At 40.0% G+C, this 19,579-nt stretch overlaps 1 protein-coding gene across 1 annotated transcript; it reads right to left on the bottom strand.

The window, feature by feature from the left end:
• Nucleotides 1-8,651: 8,651 nt before the first annotated feature.
• On the bottom strand, nucleotides 8,652-12,709 carry LOC145391889 (protein Star-like). Its single transcript, XM_080266385.1, has 5 exons — nucleotides 12,562-12,709; nucleotides 11,168-11,334; nucleotides 10,411-10,605; nucleotides 9,492-9,713; nucleotides 8,652-8,801 (listed from the first exon to the last, which is right to left on the bottom strand). The coding sequence occupies exons 1-5, from the start codon at nucleotides 12,707-12,709 to the stop codon at nucleotides 8,652-8,654; spliced, it is 882 nt and encodes a 293-aa protein (XP_080122511.1).
• Nucleotides 12,710-19,579: the final 6,870 nt, after the last annotated feature.

The following is a 19,579-nucleotide window of genomic DNA, read 5'->3' as shown; positions in this document are numbered from 1 at the left end:
ATGCGGGGACACTGGTACACAAGCTTTACATATGAACTCTGCGTACAAACTTTAGAGGTAGCAATGGAACTAAAACAGCCATTCAGAAGAGGCAGGGACTACAACTTTAATCTCCCCTAAGCTGAATAAAATTTTCTGGTCTATTTCTCTCGCAAAAAAAAAAAAAAAAGGGGGGGGGTTAAAAATCATATAAATAGGGTTAACTCATACTGTCCATGATGGAATATGTCCTACGCTAAATAAAAATGGCTGTACTGAGAAGAAAATAAAAAGGCAAACTCATACTAAAGAGCTTAATGGTACAGAGTCTACCCCCTTCAGGACGAAACCTGTTTTCAATGCTAAATTATATCATCTCATTTTAACAGGAACTGAACTGAATAACATACTAGCGGCAGGCAGTGAAGGCCATATGGCACTAATCCTAAATGACTGGCAGGCAAAGAAAATAAATGTAACTATTAAGAAACTATGAAAGCAATAGGCTTGCAGAAAAGAGGAGGCAGTCAGATCTCAGACAGAATATGTATGTAGGTAAGGAGACATTTGACATTAACAGGGATTATAAAGACAACCTCACTTTGTCCCCTTTGGAAATTAAAGGTTCAAGGATAACCTACCATATTCCTGAACATCTGAGGGTAGGAGACTGACCTATGCCTTTGGTAGCATTTACATATGAAACCTCTGGCTACCTCTCACACCCATGAAATATGACCTTCCTATTCACTAGAGTATATTTACTTCCTTCTTTTTCAGGACAATATTACCATCAAATATCATCATCATCTAGTCTACCCTCTCTGAGGTGTAGGGACCCATGGTTCGGCCAAAGTCCATTATATTCAGGAGTAGATGATCAGCCTACTTCCCTTGATGGCATTAAATAACTGAAAGACCTGCAGTCACCTCATAGGGATCAAATCTATGACCATCACTTCGACTGGGGCATTCTAACCACTAAACCACCAGGTAATGAACAATCCTACCTCCATCCATTCTGACATACTGGTACACAGTTTAATTCCATAATGATCCATGAAATCCTCATATTTTATCCCTCCACCTAATTCTATCCCAACCTCACTCCATATCACGGCTGCCATTGTTACATTAGCCTTCCTTACATCAATTGCTCTATGTGATATTTTACCTTCCTGTAACCACTTCTTCTTTCAACTGCAGTGATTACAGTCCATCTTATCTCGGCTATCTGTATCAAAGCTTTCTTCTTAACCCTGCATGGAGTACTGATTTTTTTTCTTTCCAGTTCATCAAAGTTATATGAAAGTGGTGTAATTATTAGTGAAGAAATATGGCCTATGAGCAATATGAATAAGTTTAATATACGTAAATTCAAATCATGCTAAAAATGTGACAACTATTAAGAAACCTTATAAAGAGTAAAATCATAACAGTCGGTGAATCTGCTTCAGTTCTCTTTGAAACTTTATAAAATATATGCTCTACACTCTGTAAGACTCGCAATCTATAATATACTTTCAGTCTAATGATAATACAGTAGTAGGGTTCTCCAGTTTTAGGAGCCATCCCATTACACTGGGCAACAATAAGCATTATACTATACTGTAACAAAATAATGGTACAAATAGTATTACTTCCTAATATCCATGAACACATCTACTGGGTAATTTGAGTAAGAATAATTTTATTGTCGACTACAAAAGTACACTGGCAGCTGACAGTCCTTGACATGGGGGTAAACTAATGCCACATGTCTGATGATATAATGATGCAAGAACACAGCTGGGGAGGATCTTGTTCAAATTTTCTATTCCAGTACAGTATTTGTTTCCCCTCTGCACAAGGACTTTTAGCCACAAGTTTATCAAATAACAATGAATAAACAAGCTTCCAACATGGTGGTATTATCCTTATCCAATTACAGATGGTGCTGTACTGTAAACAACTGGAGCTTGGCAGTACACTAATTAACAGCTTCAGTACAGTGACATAAAAATAGTTTTCCAATGCAGTACATTACGCATTTCCGATAACAGATGCCACTGTCAATAATTGTAGCACATGAGTATGCAGATTACCCCCCTCAAAAGTGTTATTCACATTAAAAATTAATTCTTGTTACTCTGACATACTCTTACTTCTAATTTTTGCCACTGTGACATAATTCGAATAGTTTTCTTTCTACCATCAGGCACATTTTATTTAGTTTTGGAAACTTAACTCACACTGAAAGGGTTACTGAAAGCTAACTCTTAACCCTCTGAGTCAGTAAATCTCTCTCATAAATGAATACATCATATCAGAAGGTAGCAAGAAAAAAAATGTCATCTAACCCTTTCTAGCTCCGGCTGGAATGCTGAATGGCCTAGTAACCAAGGTGATCCATTCTTACCTCATAACTAAGGGTCACTGAATTTCGTGCAATCACAACTTAGTAATGTACAAAAATTCTTGATGCGTTTTAGCTAAGATGATGGCCAAGTGTTGTCAGACTGGAGGACTGATTTGTCTAGAAACCAAGGAGACTCATTCCTACCCCTTAACAAAGCTCATCAAATTTCATGCAACTACGACATACTATGTGAGTTATAGGAGTGCCCCAGTTACCTCAGATGAAAACAAATTGATTATATATGCTTAAAACTAACCTGAAGAATGCTAAATAAAAGTGAATGGCATGTATGTGACTAGTTTATGCATCCAGCCAACATCCCCTTGATAGTATACGAAGAAATAGTAACTACAGTACTGGTAAATATAGAGAGCTAAAGGGAATATAGTATTAACATTTCAGTCGGTGGGGTCCTGTAGGCTGAAGAAAGTCCACAGAATACGAGCATGGTGATTTCTCATTTGTTGCGGGAAAGACTCAGTCAGTGCTGTCGTCTAATTTAAATCAAGTAATCATGTCCTACTCCCACTGCCACACCCATGCCTTCATCAGCAGACTGAGCCATGAATACATATCTAAGATACCACCAAGCAAGTTTCTAGTGGAATGCTGTTTACAGACCACCCCATACAATAAAAATAATAATAATATTAATAATAATAATATTGAAAAAAAAATGCACCCTTGTTTCTAAACTCTTCAGCTAAAGGTGCTTCATCTAGAGTGCATAAAATTATCTGGCAGTAAAGTAGCCAAATAAAAAGATGTCCTTGGGCTTAGGTTAATGAATACAGGCTGATGTTACCTTCTTCCTGCAGTACATCCTCCTTTCTGGGGACAGGGAGAAAGTTGAGAGATATCTATACAATCAGGCAGTGGAGTTGCCCGGTTATACTGGCACCACAGTGTGAAGGCATCCCTCACCTGTACCTCACACATTAAGTTATTGTAATGAATTGAATCAACACTTTTGGCTGCGAGTGTACATTTGTGTGTGTAACAATACATTAGTTTTATCTTTCTGGGTAATGCCACTCTGCACCGTTCTCTCCTTATTTATCACCCTAAGTGTTAAATATGTTGCTCAGATGTTAACATAGGCACTTACAGTATGTACATGTAGGAATGATTGTATAATGCCAAGATTTGAGGTGGGTAGGGGGTTCAAGTCACAGAACTCACAACAGCCAGTTCCAGTCTCAATTTAATCTCATCAATAGCAGCTAAGTTTGACCTGTGTTATTTTCACTAGTAACAATATATTCCCTACATCAAATAGTTATGCCAGTGTAGACTCCATTGTAAACCCTGGAAGATTGTCTAATAGATTGGTAACTGGAAGACCATTATGAGTATTACCAATGAATATCTCACATGTAAAGTGTGACAGAGGAAAGAAACATAAGATAACGAAGAGTAAAAATCAGTGTAATAATAATAAAGTACAAGACAGAACAGACATGCCACTGTTGTATCACTGGGAATAACAATGGCTATCATAATAATGTGTTCTGCCTACGTAAGCGTAAATGCATCTATATATAATGTAGTGTATCTCCTGAATAAAACTAAGGTGGCACGCTGTTTTAGCCCCATCATTTATTAATGTGTCACTTGGAACAACAGTAATAACTGTAGTAATAATATCCACTGCATAGCTGTGTCTAAAACTTATCCATACACATTATACAGTACAGTACTGCATTTATGTACTGTATAAGGTGATATGATATCATGTCAAACTGTTATAATCTCATTTTCTGGTCTTGGGTGAGGGTCACTTCTGATAAACATAGACAATTGTTAATGCAACTTTCTCAAAAATGTAATCCTTACAATGCATTATTGGTGTATCTGCATTAGCTTACACCATACATTAATCAAACAAATGTTCTCAATAACCCAGTACCTGTGTTGTACTGGCATAACCATCACGACAAAATCAGTTAAAATCATAGGCATCCTAAGAACAAATTAATCTAGTGGTTAGTTCAAGCTCTTTACATACATTTAACCCAGTTAAATCAATTCAAGCCTATTAGAACCAATTACTGTATGCCACATTAATATTTTGGCCAGTTGGACTAATGCAGGTTCTTTGCATCCCTTCTGGTCAGCTCAGGGTCATCCAGTTACGTGCACTACTGATAGTGTTACTGTTGATTCCATCCTGGCTATCACAGGGAATCTTTGAAGATTTCATCAACACTTTTATGACAGATGTGACAGCCATTTTATATAACTACTCCCAGTGTCAGTTTTTCTAGTCGGTTTTGATTATTACACATTACATAATGCAGAAATGCTGTACATCATAATGCAATAATTACGAGTGCACTACAAGGTGCAAAAATGCTTTAATCATAATGCAGTCATTACAAGTACAATAAAAGGACACATTAAGGATTAATGAGTAAAAATGAAACAATTGGAAGAAATTATTATGCTGTTAAAACTAAATAATCTCAATGTATTTTACTTATGTAAATAACTTTAATCTCCTTTAATCTCAACTTACACACCATTCATGCAAAGGACATGGTTATTTTCAAAATTGAATTTGATAAAAAAGAAGAGTTACAGATTTAAAAACACAAGAATATGGAATGTTATAAGCGCCAGGAGAACATACATGCAGTATTTTCAGAATCTTCAGCGAGACCAGGAAAATATATGATCATTCTTATGCAATATACACCAATGAATTATGATGCTAAAAGCTCTGTAAGTCACTGGCAACAAATCAGAGACACAAGACAAACAGCAATTAAAAGAATAAAAGGAGTATCTGCACATGATTGGTATAACTTTTTGAACCTTGATAATCTTCATATGACACCAGCTTAGATCACTATGGAGAAATTAGATATATAACACAAAGCCAAACATAACAAAGTAAAGTACACAAATAAATAAATAAATAACATAAATCTTCCCAACTTTTCCACTTAGTTCACTTTGGAGTATGTTTGATAACTGAGAAAATTTCATTGTATGACCTTGTTCTCAACACTCCTTTAATCAAATACATGCATATACTGATGCTATTTTCACTCTACAATTTCATAACATTATATGACTCTTGGCCTAACTCATATAATCTTAATTAATTATAAGACTAACTTCCATTTACCATTCATCAGTCCATCTACTCTTTTCTTACTCCTATCACATATATCTAGAGTTTTCATGCAGTAATTTTCCTAACTAGAATGATTCCAACAACAGACTCATAAAATCAAAGGACCATTGACACACTTCTGTTATCATAAGCATCACCTATTTGTGGCCTTCTAATGCTTCCATGTGTGAAAACAGTTAACTTATGGAGATACATGATCTCTTGCTACCTCCCTACATATACCTGTAACCCTAATATTATCTCTCTGGAATTCAATGCCTTCAAAACACAGTCTCTCTCTCTCTATTATCCACAATCATACATATACACATCTTTACACAACCATCCTCTAAACTTCCAATACACATATTAACCACTTTTGCCTACCCCTACACAAAGCTTCACTAATACTCCCTACACCTTGCATCTCTTAAAGGCTGGACTAGCCAACCAATCCCTCACTGACACATTCCCATTTATATCTAACCATAATTATTTCACTGTGTTAAGACCTCATTTCATCCTCCCACTTGAATTACTTTGTTTACCTAGCACAGAGCATCACATTTATGCAAATCTGTGTAGAAAAAAAGAAATAATCAGTATCTTCTCTAGCTGACACACTCCTTGGTAATGTCTTCCTCCTTCCACTGTCTTGCCCCATTATCTCACTGTGTACTCAGTCTGATTCTCACTCTCTTCTGGCATATGTTTAACCTTAGACTAGATGGACTGTTCACTGGCTCCGGGTTTGTCCGCTAGGGAGGGATACTGATTACTGTTTTCACGTGTACATCACGCTCCTACAACGGTTTTATTTCTGACGGTATGCATTAACCCAAAACACCTTAGGTACAAACTTTAATTTTAAATAATTGTTTAGTATATAAAATGGTGACAAAACACATAATATGAACACTAACAACACAACAGCATGGACAAATTATCAAAAGAACCTTAGCAACAACAAGGAACTTACTATAGTTGGTTTGCCTTCATCTGACAAAGATCCAGAACCTTTTTCAACACAGCTCTTGGCCAGGTTTAGTCAGACTGGAGGGTTTACTTTAGTAGCAAACCAAGGAGACACATTCCTAACTCACAACTAAGACTCAGTGAATTTCAAGCAATCATGAGACTCATTCCTAACTCACAATCAAGATGCATTGAATTTCAAGCACTCACAATTTAGTATTTAACTGTGAAAAAGGTCCAGTTCTGTCAGACAGAAATAAATCAACTACAATGCCATAAGTCATAACATATAACTGGCTCGTAATTACTATACAATATTGGATATGGTACAGTACATACAAATTGTGGTAAATAATTTCAGTGGCTATGTGGGGTTTCTAACACTTTTTGCCACATTTATTTCTGTGTAAGACAAGTTATACAATCTATGTTGACATTTAGTAGCAGAAGTTGACGCCCAAGGTTCATCTGAAATGTGAACCCAGCAAACTGTAGGCTGATGTTCTCCTCCTCCTGCAGTCCACCATCCTCCTTTTGGGGCATAGGCAGTCAAATGTGGGACTTTTGTATAACTGGGCAGTGAAGCTGCCCACTTAAATCAGTGCCACCACGTGAAGACATCCCTCTCCAGCAAAACATCAATATTTAATGGATGTAAATAACATACACAAAAACAGCAGGGTGTAGTATACAAATAAATCACTAACAAAAGATGTTAGAACGACTCCTTAACTGAGAAGAATATGGCCCAGTCTTCCCATGTGGCCTTTCACCAAGTATGGTTCAAAACATCGGGACACTGATGATGTACTCTACCTTCCTTTGTACTGTGAGACTACTGGATCACAGTCATAGAGGGCCCATAGTCTATGTCAGCAAAGCAGTTGCCAGGTACAGTTAATTACACAAGCCTGGTCACCTCTCCTGTTTCTTTCTCATTGCTCGATTTACTGATGCTTAAATAAGACACAGTGGACAAAGGTACATTTTTGTTTTTAAGGGATAAAAAGAGGAAGAAGAAGAAGAAAAAAGTTTGTACACCAGACTGTGCAGTTGTCTTCCATTCATAAATATTTAAAACAGTTCGTCTGGTATGGGTTGAAATCTGCGGGGGGAACTATTCTGGAAGGCAAATTCCAAAGAGACATGGTTTGGGGAATAAAGAAATTCTGGGAGGCAAACCCACATATGAATAATAATATGCATATCAGGCCACTACATCATATCAAGCATCTATGAATCCAGCAATCAAAGAGGGGCAGAAGAGGTGAAAGAACCTTAACAGTGGACTGTACAGTACACTATATAACAAGTAGCAAGCAAGAGCAAAGGTCAGAATCCATCTGACCAAAGAGGCAACATGAGTCCATGGCTGGTGTCCTTACTGGCTTTTCCACACTTACAGATATAAATAAGAAAAGTACCTTCATACCATGATTAACAGTCTGCTTGCTTCTATACTGAAAGATCAGAGATTCAACTCCAACACATTACCAGGTGAGAAAAGAAATCCTTCTGTATTGAAAGATAAGAGATTTAATTCCAACCACATCACCGGGTGAGAAATGTGTATTCCTCCAGTTACCTAATCCAACAAAGTGAATAACAGTCTACTGTATATATGCATTAGTCTTAAAATTTTTAAAATGCTGTATGCCTCAAAACTTTCAAAATCAACTGGATTTAAAACTAAACTCTTTGACTCTTCAAGCTCTTATACTGCAACCTTCATTCACTCGCTTCATCCTAGTTAGAACAACTCGTTTGGTCATGGAATCACATACAGCAGTTATAAAAAACTGACAGACACATTTCAAAATACTGTGACAAAAATTTCAGTCAGTAATTCACACAAAGTTTCATCTAAAAAATACTACACTGTACTCTCACTACCTATCCAAAATCCATTCAGAAAGATGATTGGATGGATGACATGCATTATCATGTGAGTGAGCATGTATGAGATGATATATCCTATTGTATGTGACATGTGAATGTGAATAACCTTATAATTAAAGCCTTCAGTGGGGAGAATTCATAGCATTATTGTGACATATTCTCTCCGCTACTGTAAAATTTGTACAGTAGTAAAAAAGTTAGCGCATGACTGCCTGTATTCGATATGTATCCAGCAGCAGTCCTGTACAAGGGTACTAGGCAGACTCTGATTGTCACACATCACTGAACAGTGTTTTTAACAAAGATGAAATCATTTGCCAGCCAATTGGGGTGGGTAACTTCAGAATGAACATAATAACCCTTACCTGCCATATAGCTCTGTATGGCCTCCTTTCCCTCAGGATCATGGATGAATTCCACAGAAAGGGTCTGAAAAAAGAAGACAATTTAGAACAGAGAGGTTGATTTTCTTGTGCAGTACTGGTATACAATACCAAATTCACTGACTGACATACTGATATACCGGTATATATATATATATATATATATATATATATACACAGTATATCATTCCACCATCATCATCAAATCCTACGTTGCCCCATGAGAAGCATAGGGACCCGGGGCTAGGCAGTTGGTCCTGACATTTAAGATGAGATTGACCAGTCTCACTCATCCCTGAGTGGCATTACGTGAGCAATAAACCCCAACCATCCCTTGGATATAAACCTTCACCGGCTCAATCCGATTGGAGCACAATAATTACCCACTAAACCACCAGGCACCAAAATTTGGTTATATGGTTACCACCCAGCATAGTAAATGGTTTCCTGGTGTACAGGAAACCATTTGGCTTGTCACTCAATGTAAAATCACCCACAGGCAGAAAGAAGAGGAAAGAATGAAAGAAAGAAAAACAGAAGAGGATGGAAGGAATGAAGGATGGAGGAGAGGAAAGGACAAACAACCGAGAGCAGCACTACATTGAGTGAGTGGATGGTGAGCTCCCCCACCTACCACAAACATATATACCTGTATATATATATATATATATATATATATATATATATATATTCACAATTGCCACCACCACCATCAACACAAAATTATATCCCTAACCTTAATGTCCAATCTGTCCCACGGTATGGTTTTCAGGACACTGAACTCTGCTCCCTCGATGTCCAGGCTAAAGTAATCAACAGTGGTGGTGTCCAGGGCCAAGAGGTAGGATAAGAGGGGGAAGCACTGCACCTCCAACACTTCCCCGGTACCTTCATCATTGGACGGGTAGTTCTGTTTTCCTACAATGTGGCCCAGGTTCTCATGCTGCTGGAAGAACACCTGGGAAAAATATTATACAATAAGCCATAAACATCACCATCATCATCATGGTCACTATCCTAGTCATCACCATCATTATCATCATCCAGACCTCTTTTCCCCCCAAGGATATAATGTTTGGAGAGAATTTCTCCTTATACAGTCATTTCTTATCAGTTACCAGGATCTGTACTCTCAAGGATGTCAGGAGGCTGCTTAACACATTTTCCTTAGCAATTTATCTATTCCACCTCAACATTTTCATGTACAGGTTGGCCTTTAAACAGCACTCCAGTAGAAAATCATCTGGCAACATCTTATTTGTTGCAGAGGTGGCTGAGTTTGCTGGAGTGGGCGTCGGTATGGCAGTGCGAGTATGAAATGAAAAGATGATGCAGGACAAACACTGATAATGCTGAATGAGCTGTCCCCACAACACATGTGAAATCACCCGGCAGAAAGGAAAAGGAGCATTATATATGGACCATCATGTAATGTATATTATTTATGGTGTATCATCTTACTGTCAAAATACTGTACAAGGCTCAATATATATCAATTTGAGTGTTAACATGCCACACACAGATATAAACTGGCTGAGTAGTAATGAATATACTAACAATTTCTTACTTTCCCAAGGTAATTACAATCTGGTATGCTGAAGGTGAAATAATAACTGCTGGACATAAGGTAAATAACCTGCTAAACATGGACTGACCAAGGAAGGATGGGTTGAAGGAGCCAGACAGGTGGGTGACATATAGGCCTTTCTGTGCTTGTTCACCATCTTCTTGAAGTTCTTAGGGTCAGCTTCAATCAGTAACCCTCGCCAGCCTCGTTTTCTCTCAAAGAACAGGGTGTTGGAGCGAAGTTCCCCATCCAAGGCTCCACACTCCACATAGAAACCGTTTCTCTAGAAAATAAGTTTTGCATTTACTACAGAGGAAAACCTTTACTGTAAGGTAAATTTTTTCACTCTCATCTTAAATGTCAGGACCAACTGCCTAGCCCTGGGCTCCTACGCTCCTCATGGGGCAATGTAGGATTGGATGATGGATGGATGGATGGATATTTGTATTTCTACTGATGAAGGTCTTTAACCAAATCACTCTGCTTCTTCATTCAACAATGCTGTACAAACAGAGGATTTAAATAATAAGCCCCTAATCTTAGAAAGCACGAATAAATCAAATATGATAACATCTATTCTTGCTGGACGAGTTTATTTCTAAAGACTGTAATGCACACAGGCTAACCTTTCCCTCCAATACAAAATACATACAGGTACTCTGAAAATGACCCATGGATGGATAAAATGAGGTAAGTTGCATAAAATCACCTAAGCCTACAAACTGAATAAAAATGCCTGAAGATAGCAAAGTAAAATAAAATAAATGACAATCATCACACTGAGTAAGCTTAATTTCTGAATGATGCAGAGGCATATTTTCCCCACCAATTGCACACACACTCACCTTTCCCTGCAATATGAAGTCTATCCTCTGAGCCTGGCCCATGGAAGGGTTCTCATCGTCGGGGGCAGACAGGTTATAGGGTAGCTTGGATGGAGGCAACAGATACTGGTCCTTCAGCACCTGTATAACCACTGGGTCATCAGCTTTCATATTCCCATTGTTGAAATCTGAGAAGCAGGTACAGTACTGTTAATAAGAGGTTTAATACTCTCTACAATACTTCACTCTACTGTCACTTCCCCATTGGTAAGTTTAATTTCCTTCCCTCCCACTTGCTCTTCTAAAACATGTTTATGCAATTTCTCTTTCACTGCCATTTTCCCTTTGGTAACACTGATTTCCTTGCTTCCAATCTCTCCCTCCTTTCGTACCTTAGGGTAATTTATTCTCCTGTACTCCCATTTTTCGTTCTATAGCTTTTATTTCCTGCTTCCAACCTTTCCTTCCCTTAGTACCTTTAAGAACTGATTATTTCTATCTTATTGTCATTTTCCCTTTGGCTGATCTAATTTTCTTGTGTCCAATCTCCTCCTCCCCCCTTTCCTTTCTTCCTGCATCAGTGCTCTGAAGTGATTCTTATGTTATTATCATTTTCCGTTTAGCAACTAATTTTATTGCCTCCAATCTCCCCCCTTCTCCCTCCATCACACAGTAACTTTAGGTAATTTCTACCTAACTCTCATTTCCTTTTTTGTAGACACTCCTTGAGTTTCATAAATCCAGGCTTTCAGAAATCCAACCATACAGAATGGTCTAACAGTGTATTAAACCTGCATACAGTATTGATATTGCAGCAGCATGTACAGCATGCTTATTTTTATTACTGCAGTGTGTACAGGTTTATTTTTATTACTGATGTGTATACATTCTTTACAATCTTTCTACACCATCTACCTACATGTACGGTACTCTATTAAAACTGGACACATAAGTAAAGCAAAATTAAACAGCAATTATCCCACATAGCAAAAGCTCCTTTAACCCCTTCTGTTCAATGATGACTTTTTCATTTTATTAACACTACCATCAGTGGAAAGAATTCTACTAATACAGTACAGGTATATTCAAATCTACTGTGGAAAGACTTGATTAAGGCCTTGTCTAACTCCTTGAGCTTGAAAATCTCTTCAAAATTATATAAACAAAAAATACATCACTGTACTGAGAGGTTAAGTAAAAAGTTACACAACATATACTTCCCCTGATACAGCAATGATCATGATAAGAGTAGATGCATTCACACACCAAAAGTTTACAAAACATTTGTTAGTACTGCATCTCTAATACAGCTACGATCATGGCATGAGCAAAGGCAATCATCACCAAACGTCCACACAACATATCGCTGCTCTGATATACCTACAATCATGTTAAAAGTCAGGGCATTTACTTACCATCACTATACAACTTGCCAACACGGGGTGAGTGGGGGACAGGGCGAAGGAAGCTGTTGAGGCTGAATGACTCTGAGCTTAGTGCCACGAGGAAAACGACCACCAATACCACCATCCCAAGGTATATTATATGACGCATCCGAGCCATGTTCGTGCCTGGAGGTGACGCATGTTACACAGGACATTCCCACATAAAGTAACAAGTACCTGTACTGGTATACAAAAGACAATTACAATTACCCCATCCCAATGCAAAATCATATGACATATCTGGGCCATGTTTGGGCTTGGAGGTGATGGTGTTATGCAAGACAATCCCACAAAAAATAAATAAGTAAATAAATAAGTAAAAAATAACATGCACAGTACCATTTATACATAACACAATCACTAACATCCCATTCTCAAGGTATATCATATGACGTATTCAGTCATGTTTAGGCTTGACAATAATACACATTCCACACAACAATCCCACACTAAGGAAGCAACAGTGGATAAGTCAGGTAGAAAGGAGACATAGGACAGAGGTTGAATTCATTAATTTCTTATGTTTGGAGCTACACAGACCCCATCTTGATAGAAATTGTACAGTAGGAAATGCTACAGAAAGTAGAGAATTCAAGCTTTACCCTTTCTTCCTCCCAGCCACCTTGTTCACTTGTCACAATGGATCACCAACAAAGCAAAATGGTGGTTCTTGTTAAATGTCAGGGATGCATTTCAGAAGGTAATTTTTTCCATAAATCTTGTATCTACTGAAAACTGTGAGGGAGGGGTGAGCTAGGGTGAGAAGAGCCAAATGGTAAGAGACAGAACAACACGGAGGTGATCTGTCTGTGGCCATCCCTTATGGGATTAAGGAATCCAGCTACAGACAGAGATTGATAGATCTTTAAATGGAAACTGGAACTGTTATCTGGCAATTTTCTATAATCTGATGTGGACTTCATAACAAAGGAGACGAAAAAGGGAGACTACTTAAAACAAGAACTTACTGTATATGACTCACTAATACACAATTACTGTATATGACTCACTAATACACAATTATTGTATATGACTCACTAATACACAATTACTGTATATGACTCACTAATACACAATTACTGTATATGACTCACTAATACACAACAGAATCATATCCAGCTAGTAAATACCCAGGCTTTTTTTTTTTCTTTTTTTTAGGAACCCTGGCCACTCTGTATGCTAACTGCACTCTGTAATGTGGGATGCAGGCTGATTTAATTGTCAATAGGTCAATCTGGCCCTAAACCAATCCTTACCAAAGTCATTCCAATCAGAGTATCGTAGAACAGGTTGTGTTAAGTCTATTAGGGTAGATTGTCACATTGGGCCATGTTAGATTAAATTACTAAGTTAGACTGAAATAGGTTAGATTTAGTTAGGAGATCAGGTTAGATTAACAGGGATGAAACAACTGGAGAAGGGCTGATTGATAAGTTACATGTAATTGCTGTAGGCTATATTAAAGTTTGGTTAGGTTTGGATATATTAGGTTAGATTAGAAGAGACAAAACAGCTGAAGATGGAGTAACCTTGGTGCTGAATTAACCTATAGCATTTAATCTACTGGATAATACAGAATGTTAAATATCCACACCACACAAACCTACATGTGGATGTGGATGTGATAGGAAGCATTATGAGGAACACACTGAGGTGGTTTGGCCATGTGGAGAGGATGGAGGGTGAAAGACTGACGAAGAGAGTGTATGTGAGCGAGGTGGAGGGGGGAAGAGGGAGGGGGAGGCCGAGGATGAGATGGAGGGATGGGGTGGAGAGGTATATGAGAGAGGGGGGTGTGAGTTGGGAGCAGGGCAGTGAAATGGCGGGGGACAGGGCGACTTGGAGGCGATTTGTTTGTGGCCACCCCAAACGGGATTGAGGCGTCTGGCAATAGATAGATAGATAGATAGACAAACCTACAGCATGTGCTTGCCTTTCCCTTTGCAATCAAAGTCAAATATATACAACCATAAGACTCTTCTGAGGATACTGAAGAATGGTAACGGAAGATAATCATAATTTTTATCGTGACTGTCAAGATAAAACTAGCACTTGGGTAGCTTCTCCCAAATTAATCTTTATATCCCAATTCTTATGGCCAGATGGAAGAGGTTTAGTGAATTTTGAGGAATAGAGTAATTGTCTATGAAAAATTATGATGCTCTACTGTTACCACTTACAGAGATACAAATTCAGAAAATGAAATACCATATCAAAGTGGGTTCAGTTAAAAGCACACTAGGATCACGTTTGGTGTTCATGGCAAAGAACATTCACTAATATTGATGTAAGCAATGCAACACCTCATCATGGCACACAAATTGCAATTATGGCCTGTACCATTCCTGGTGTACTCTGTTTCACAAGAAAGAGACAGAATATGAAGAAACGCCAATGTAAACCTTACCTGAAATGTTTTGATGGCTCTGACACATGCGCTAAAGTACGTCCTACGAAAAGGGACTCGGGTAAAAAGCAGATATTTACTGTAAGAGAAAATCCATTTCATCAATGCTCACTTAATCTATGTTACATGTTATACCTTTTAATCAAAATGAAAACTCTGAGGCAAAATGAAGAAGCATACACAAAACACATACTGGTTCCAAATACGAGAAGGTAAATAACATACACTACAGGAGGAAGGATATCTAACCTACATATTTTCGTACAGTTGTTCCATTGATTTCTACATACGCAGATTTCATGTGACTTAATTCGTTCATTTCATGCTTTAATGACTACAAACAACCATTACTGATAATAATCTAACTACCACTCACTTTTACGGCCATCCTTTTCATGTCTTGGCCTTAAATACTTAAAATGTAAAATAACAGGATTTTTCCTTTTCATAAGAAGCTACTGCTTGCAAGTTATTTGAAACATCCTGTGCCTTAATGCCACATGGAGGATATGTGCTTGAATAACGGGACACGCCCAAGGAACTTTAATGAAAGCAGGGTAGGCTATGCCAGCCAAACGCTCCAGGAAAAGCTCATCTTTAGACGTGGCAGAGCTCAGTTCGTCACTTTAGTACATTGCATCATAGGTAGCCCAAAACAGCACATGTAGCCCAAACAGCTAAATCCCACACTCGGCTTTGTCCTGTGAAGTGAAGAGTTGTAGCTGCCAAGGTCACCACTCCCTTGCGGTGCATCAACCTTGAAAGGGAGTGGCCAGACGAGGGGACTGTCAGTGGGGCACTGAACTCATACAATTAGGTACTGAACATTTGTATTGTTCGTATCGTATCGTATTGTTTATAAAGGCTCCAACATGCTTGCATGCGTTGCCTTGGTAACCTAACGGCGCGGCTCTTCGCACTGCCCGATTTCTGGCAGCCTCCCTATCCAGACCCTTGCCCCTGAGGTCACACTGAATGACTTCGTCCCAGGTCTTTTTCGGTCTGCCTCTCGCAGCCCTAGTCCCGACATTCACACTTCTCACCTTTCGCACCCAAATATCATCCTCCATCCTCTCAACATGCCTCTTCCTCATCATCATGGGAGGGGAGGGGAGCAAACGCCGTGGGGCGCATAGCCTTACACTCCCTCCAATTCCACCCACATGGGTACTTTCACACAACCCACCATGCAGCGACTCTTCTCCCTCTAAGTGTCTCACAACATGAATCATCCACCTCTTCCAGCCATGCGTTCCGTGGCGTTCCCCGTGGTCTCCACTCCAGGTTAACTCTCTCAGCGATTACCCTGTGGGCAGAGTTAGCCTCAGGAAAACGGGCCATGCAAAGTTGGTACTGAACGTGTTACGTGGACTAACAGGCCTGTCCTCAGTCTCACGGAGGAATCACTCATTACGTACCCGATCGTAGCAGCAGTATCTCATATGATCCTGCGAAGACACGACTTAAGAGTCAAATCTCTTAAGTCGTACTAAGTGCCACTTCAAGTCACTGTTTAATGTGCATGCCTCACAGCCATAGAGTAAGAGTGGGAGCACCGGTGCCTTGAAGATGCGAGTTTTCGTTCTTCTGCACAAATAATGGCAACGTCAAATACCCAAGTTAAACGAATTCATAACCCAGCAGGCCAGATCGTTGTTATTTGCCACTCTACCATAATACGTACATGAATGTTTCCAAGGCCTCCACATTGTCACCACATGGTTGGACAGACTGAACTGCTTCATCCAACAAGCCCCCAAATGCCTGGACATTGACCTTGGCCCATGAGACCTTCTCAAGACACCATTACACTTCAGTTCCATCCTTCCTCTCAATCTTCAATCGTAAGCCTAGCACCCCCACCCCCCACCAGGCCTCGCATTCAAGGACGCATTACAAGCCCATCTAATCATTATCATTTCTGTACGTCTCAGCCTACGAACATCCTCTTCCTTTATTGCCCAGGTCTCACTACCGTATAGCTCTACACGCTTAACAGATGCCGCATACAAAGATCCCTTAGCATGGAGGGAGAGCCCTGTCAGTGTCAGGAGAAGCAGCAGCTTCCTGAACTTCTTCCAACCACTTCTTACCCTAGCCACAGAGTCAGCTCCAGCCCCACCTCCAACATTTAACTTGCCTCCAAAATATCAAAACTCCTCCATCCACTCAAGAGGCTCACCAGCAAGATCAGTCCTTGCACGCCTGACAATCTCTGCATGCCCTCCCCGACACACCGAGCACACATGAAGCAGGTATTATCTCGCAGTATATAGTACATCTAACACCACTACATTTCTTATGCACCCACTTATCACAAACACTGCTCAAGATGGAGTTGCTTAAAGAAACTTTTTTTTTTTTTGTAAGATACGTCTTACTACGTGACCGACGATAATTGTAACGCAACCACTGCAACCTAACCTAACCTAGCTTAACCTAACCTAATCTAGCTACCCTTAACGCAGCCCCAGATTCTCTCCACGTAGGCCTCTGGGTGGTTTAGGAGGGTGGGGGGATAGAGCAAGGCAGGGGGATGAGAAGACGGGAAGGGGGAGGGAAGACGAGGGGAAAGGAGGGAGGAAGGGAGGGGAAAACGCACTCATAGCTTAATCACAACTAGTGTCGAATTCACCCTCAACGCTGCAGCACCTCATACTCCACCTCGACCTCCCACTCCATCTCATACTCGACCTCCTGTCCCACCACATGAGGTATTTCAAGGGGGCTTCTAAGATTATAAAGGAGGGGTAGACTTGGGTTTCACTGAATTAAAATATTGCATGAGAGAGAGAGAGAGAGAGAGAGAGAGAGAGAGAGAGAGAGAGAGAGAGAGAGAGAGAGAGAGAGAGAGAGAGAAATATATATCAAGATTCTTTTGGTACCTTCATGAAAATTTCTGATCATGTAAAGATTGACCGACAACAACAACAACAACAACAATAATAATAATAATAATCCATTCATCCATCCATCATCCAATCCTACGTTGCCCCATGAGAAGCGTAGGAGCCCGGGGCTAGGCAAGTTGGTCCCGATATTTAAGATGAGAGTGACCAACCTCACTCATTCCTGAGTGGCAATACGTGAGCAATAAACCCCAACCATCCCTTGGATATAAACCTTCGCCGGGTCAATCCGATTGGAGCGCCTTAATTACCCATTAAGCCACCAGGCGCCATAATTTGGTTATATGGATACCACCCAGCGTAGTAAATGGTTTCCTGGTGTACAGGAAACCATTTGGCTTGTCACTCAGTGTTGAGTAGCCCACAGGCAGAAGGAACAGGAAAGAATGAAGGAAAGACAGAAGAGGATGGAAGGAAAGAAGGATGGAGGAGAGGAAAGGGCAGACACCCGTGAGCAACACTATATCGAGTGAGTGGATGGTAGCATTCCCACTTACCACAAATAATAATAATAATAATTCCCACTCACCCTCACTCCTTTCCTTTCTCCCTCTCACTCCTCTAACATTTCTCTCCTACATTCTTTCCTCTCCCCTCTCTCTCTCTCTCTCTCAGTCTCGTTCATCCCCCTCCTACCCCGACTCTTTCCCCCCCCTCTCTCTCCCTCTCTCTCTCTCTCTCTCTCTCACACACACACACACACACACACACACACACACACACACATTCCCCCTTATCCTTCTTACTCTCCTCCACGTTCCCCCTCCTCCTCCCCTCCCCTCCCCTCCCCCTACCTCCTCCCCTCCTCTCCCCTCCCCTCCCCCTACCTCCTCCCTCCCCTGCCCCACCCAGCCCTCTATGACGTATGATGATGTATAGCCTGAATGAATAACTCATACGTGTGCGAAACGTGAAGGGGAACAAAGGCAAAGAAAAAACGTACATGAACACGCACACAAACATACATTCACACACACACGCACCCACACATATACTTACACGCGCACAGACATATATTTACACGCACCCACACATACTTACACGCGCACAGACATATACTTACACTCACACGCACATAATTATACAGGAATATAACTTATGGTTACGCACACAACCGCATATTTACACAGAGACCTACATGAACACTCACATAGACGCATACTTACTGTACATGCTCACGTACACGCACACAAACATACGCGCACACAAACACGCACACAGACACATCCTTACCCGCACATAAACGAATACTTACACATGAACGTACAGGCAGACAAATGAATGTTTACTATTGCACTGCGTCTGATTCACACTTTTGACATGTCCGTCACTTTCCTCCCTGACGCATCATATCAGAGAGGATCATCTATGGCCAGAGAAACATACCAAGCCTCACCCAACTTAGAAATAATAGCCAGCAGAGGAAAATGACAAGCAGAAGAGGTGTCATAAAAAAAACATACCAAGCCTCTCTCAGTTTAAGAATATTAGTCAGTAGAGAGAAGTGAGAAGAAGAAGAGGTGAAATATTAGGGCAGGGAAACATACCAAGCCTCTCTCAGCTTAGGAATATTGGCCAGCAGAGGAAAGTGAGAACCAGAAGAGGTGGAATATTAGGAAGAGAAATACATCAAGCCTCTCTCAGCTTCGCAATATTAGCCAGCAGTGTGAAG

This window comes from Coenobita brevimanus, chromosome 20 (assembly GCF_032717465.1).
Source record: "Coenobita brevimanus isolate Jiangsu-jjx chromosome 20, ASM3271746v2, whole genome shotgun sequence".
In the NCBI taxonomy this organism is placed as follows: domain Eukaryota; kingdom Metazoa; phylum Arthropoda; class Malacostraca; order Decapoda; family Coenobitidae; genus Coenobita; species Coenobita brevimanus.
Note: the sequence above shows the minus strand (reverse complement) of the source record. Positions and strands in the feature narration are given on the sequence as shown.

Excerpts from the sequence above, each read along its gene's own strand:
- LOC145391889 (XM_080266385.1), bottom strand. The coding sequence starts at position 12,709 with ATGGCTCGGATGCGTCATATAATATACCTTGGGATGGTGGTATTGGTG. Across the intron at positions 11,335-12,561 it reads TGGCAAGTTGTATAGTGATG|ATTTCAACAATGGGAATATG; the intron begins GTAAGTAAATGC and ends CCTGCTTCTCAG. Across the intron at positions 8,802-9,491 it reads GGGACAGATTGGACATTAAG|ACCCTTTCTGTGGAATTCAT; the intron begins GTTAGGGATATA and ends TTCTTTTTTCAG.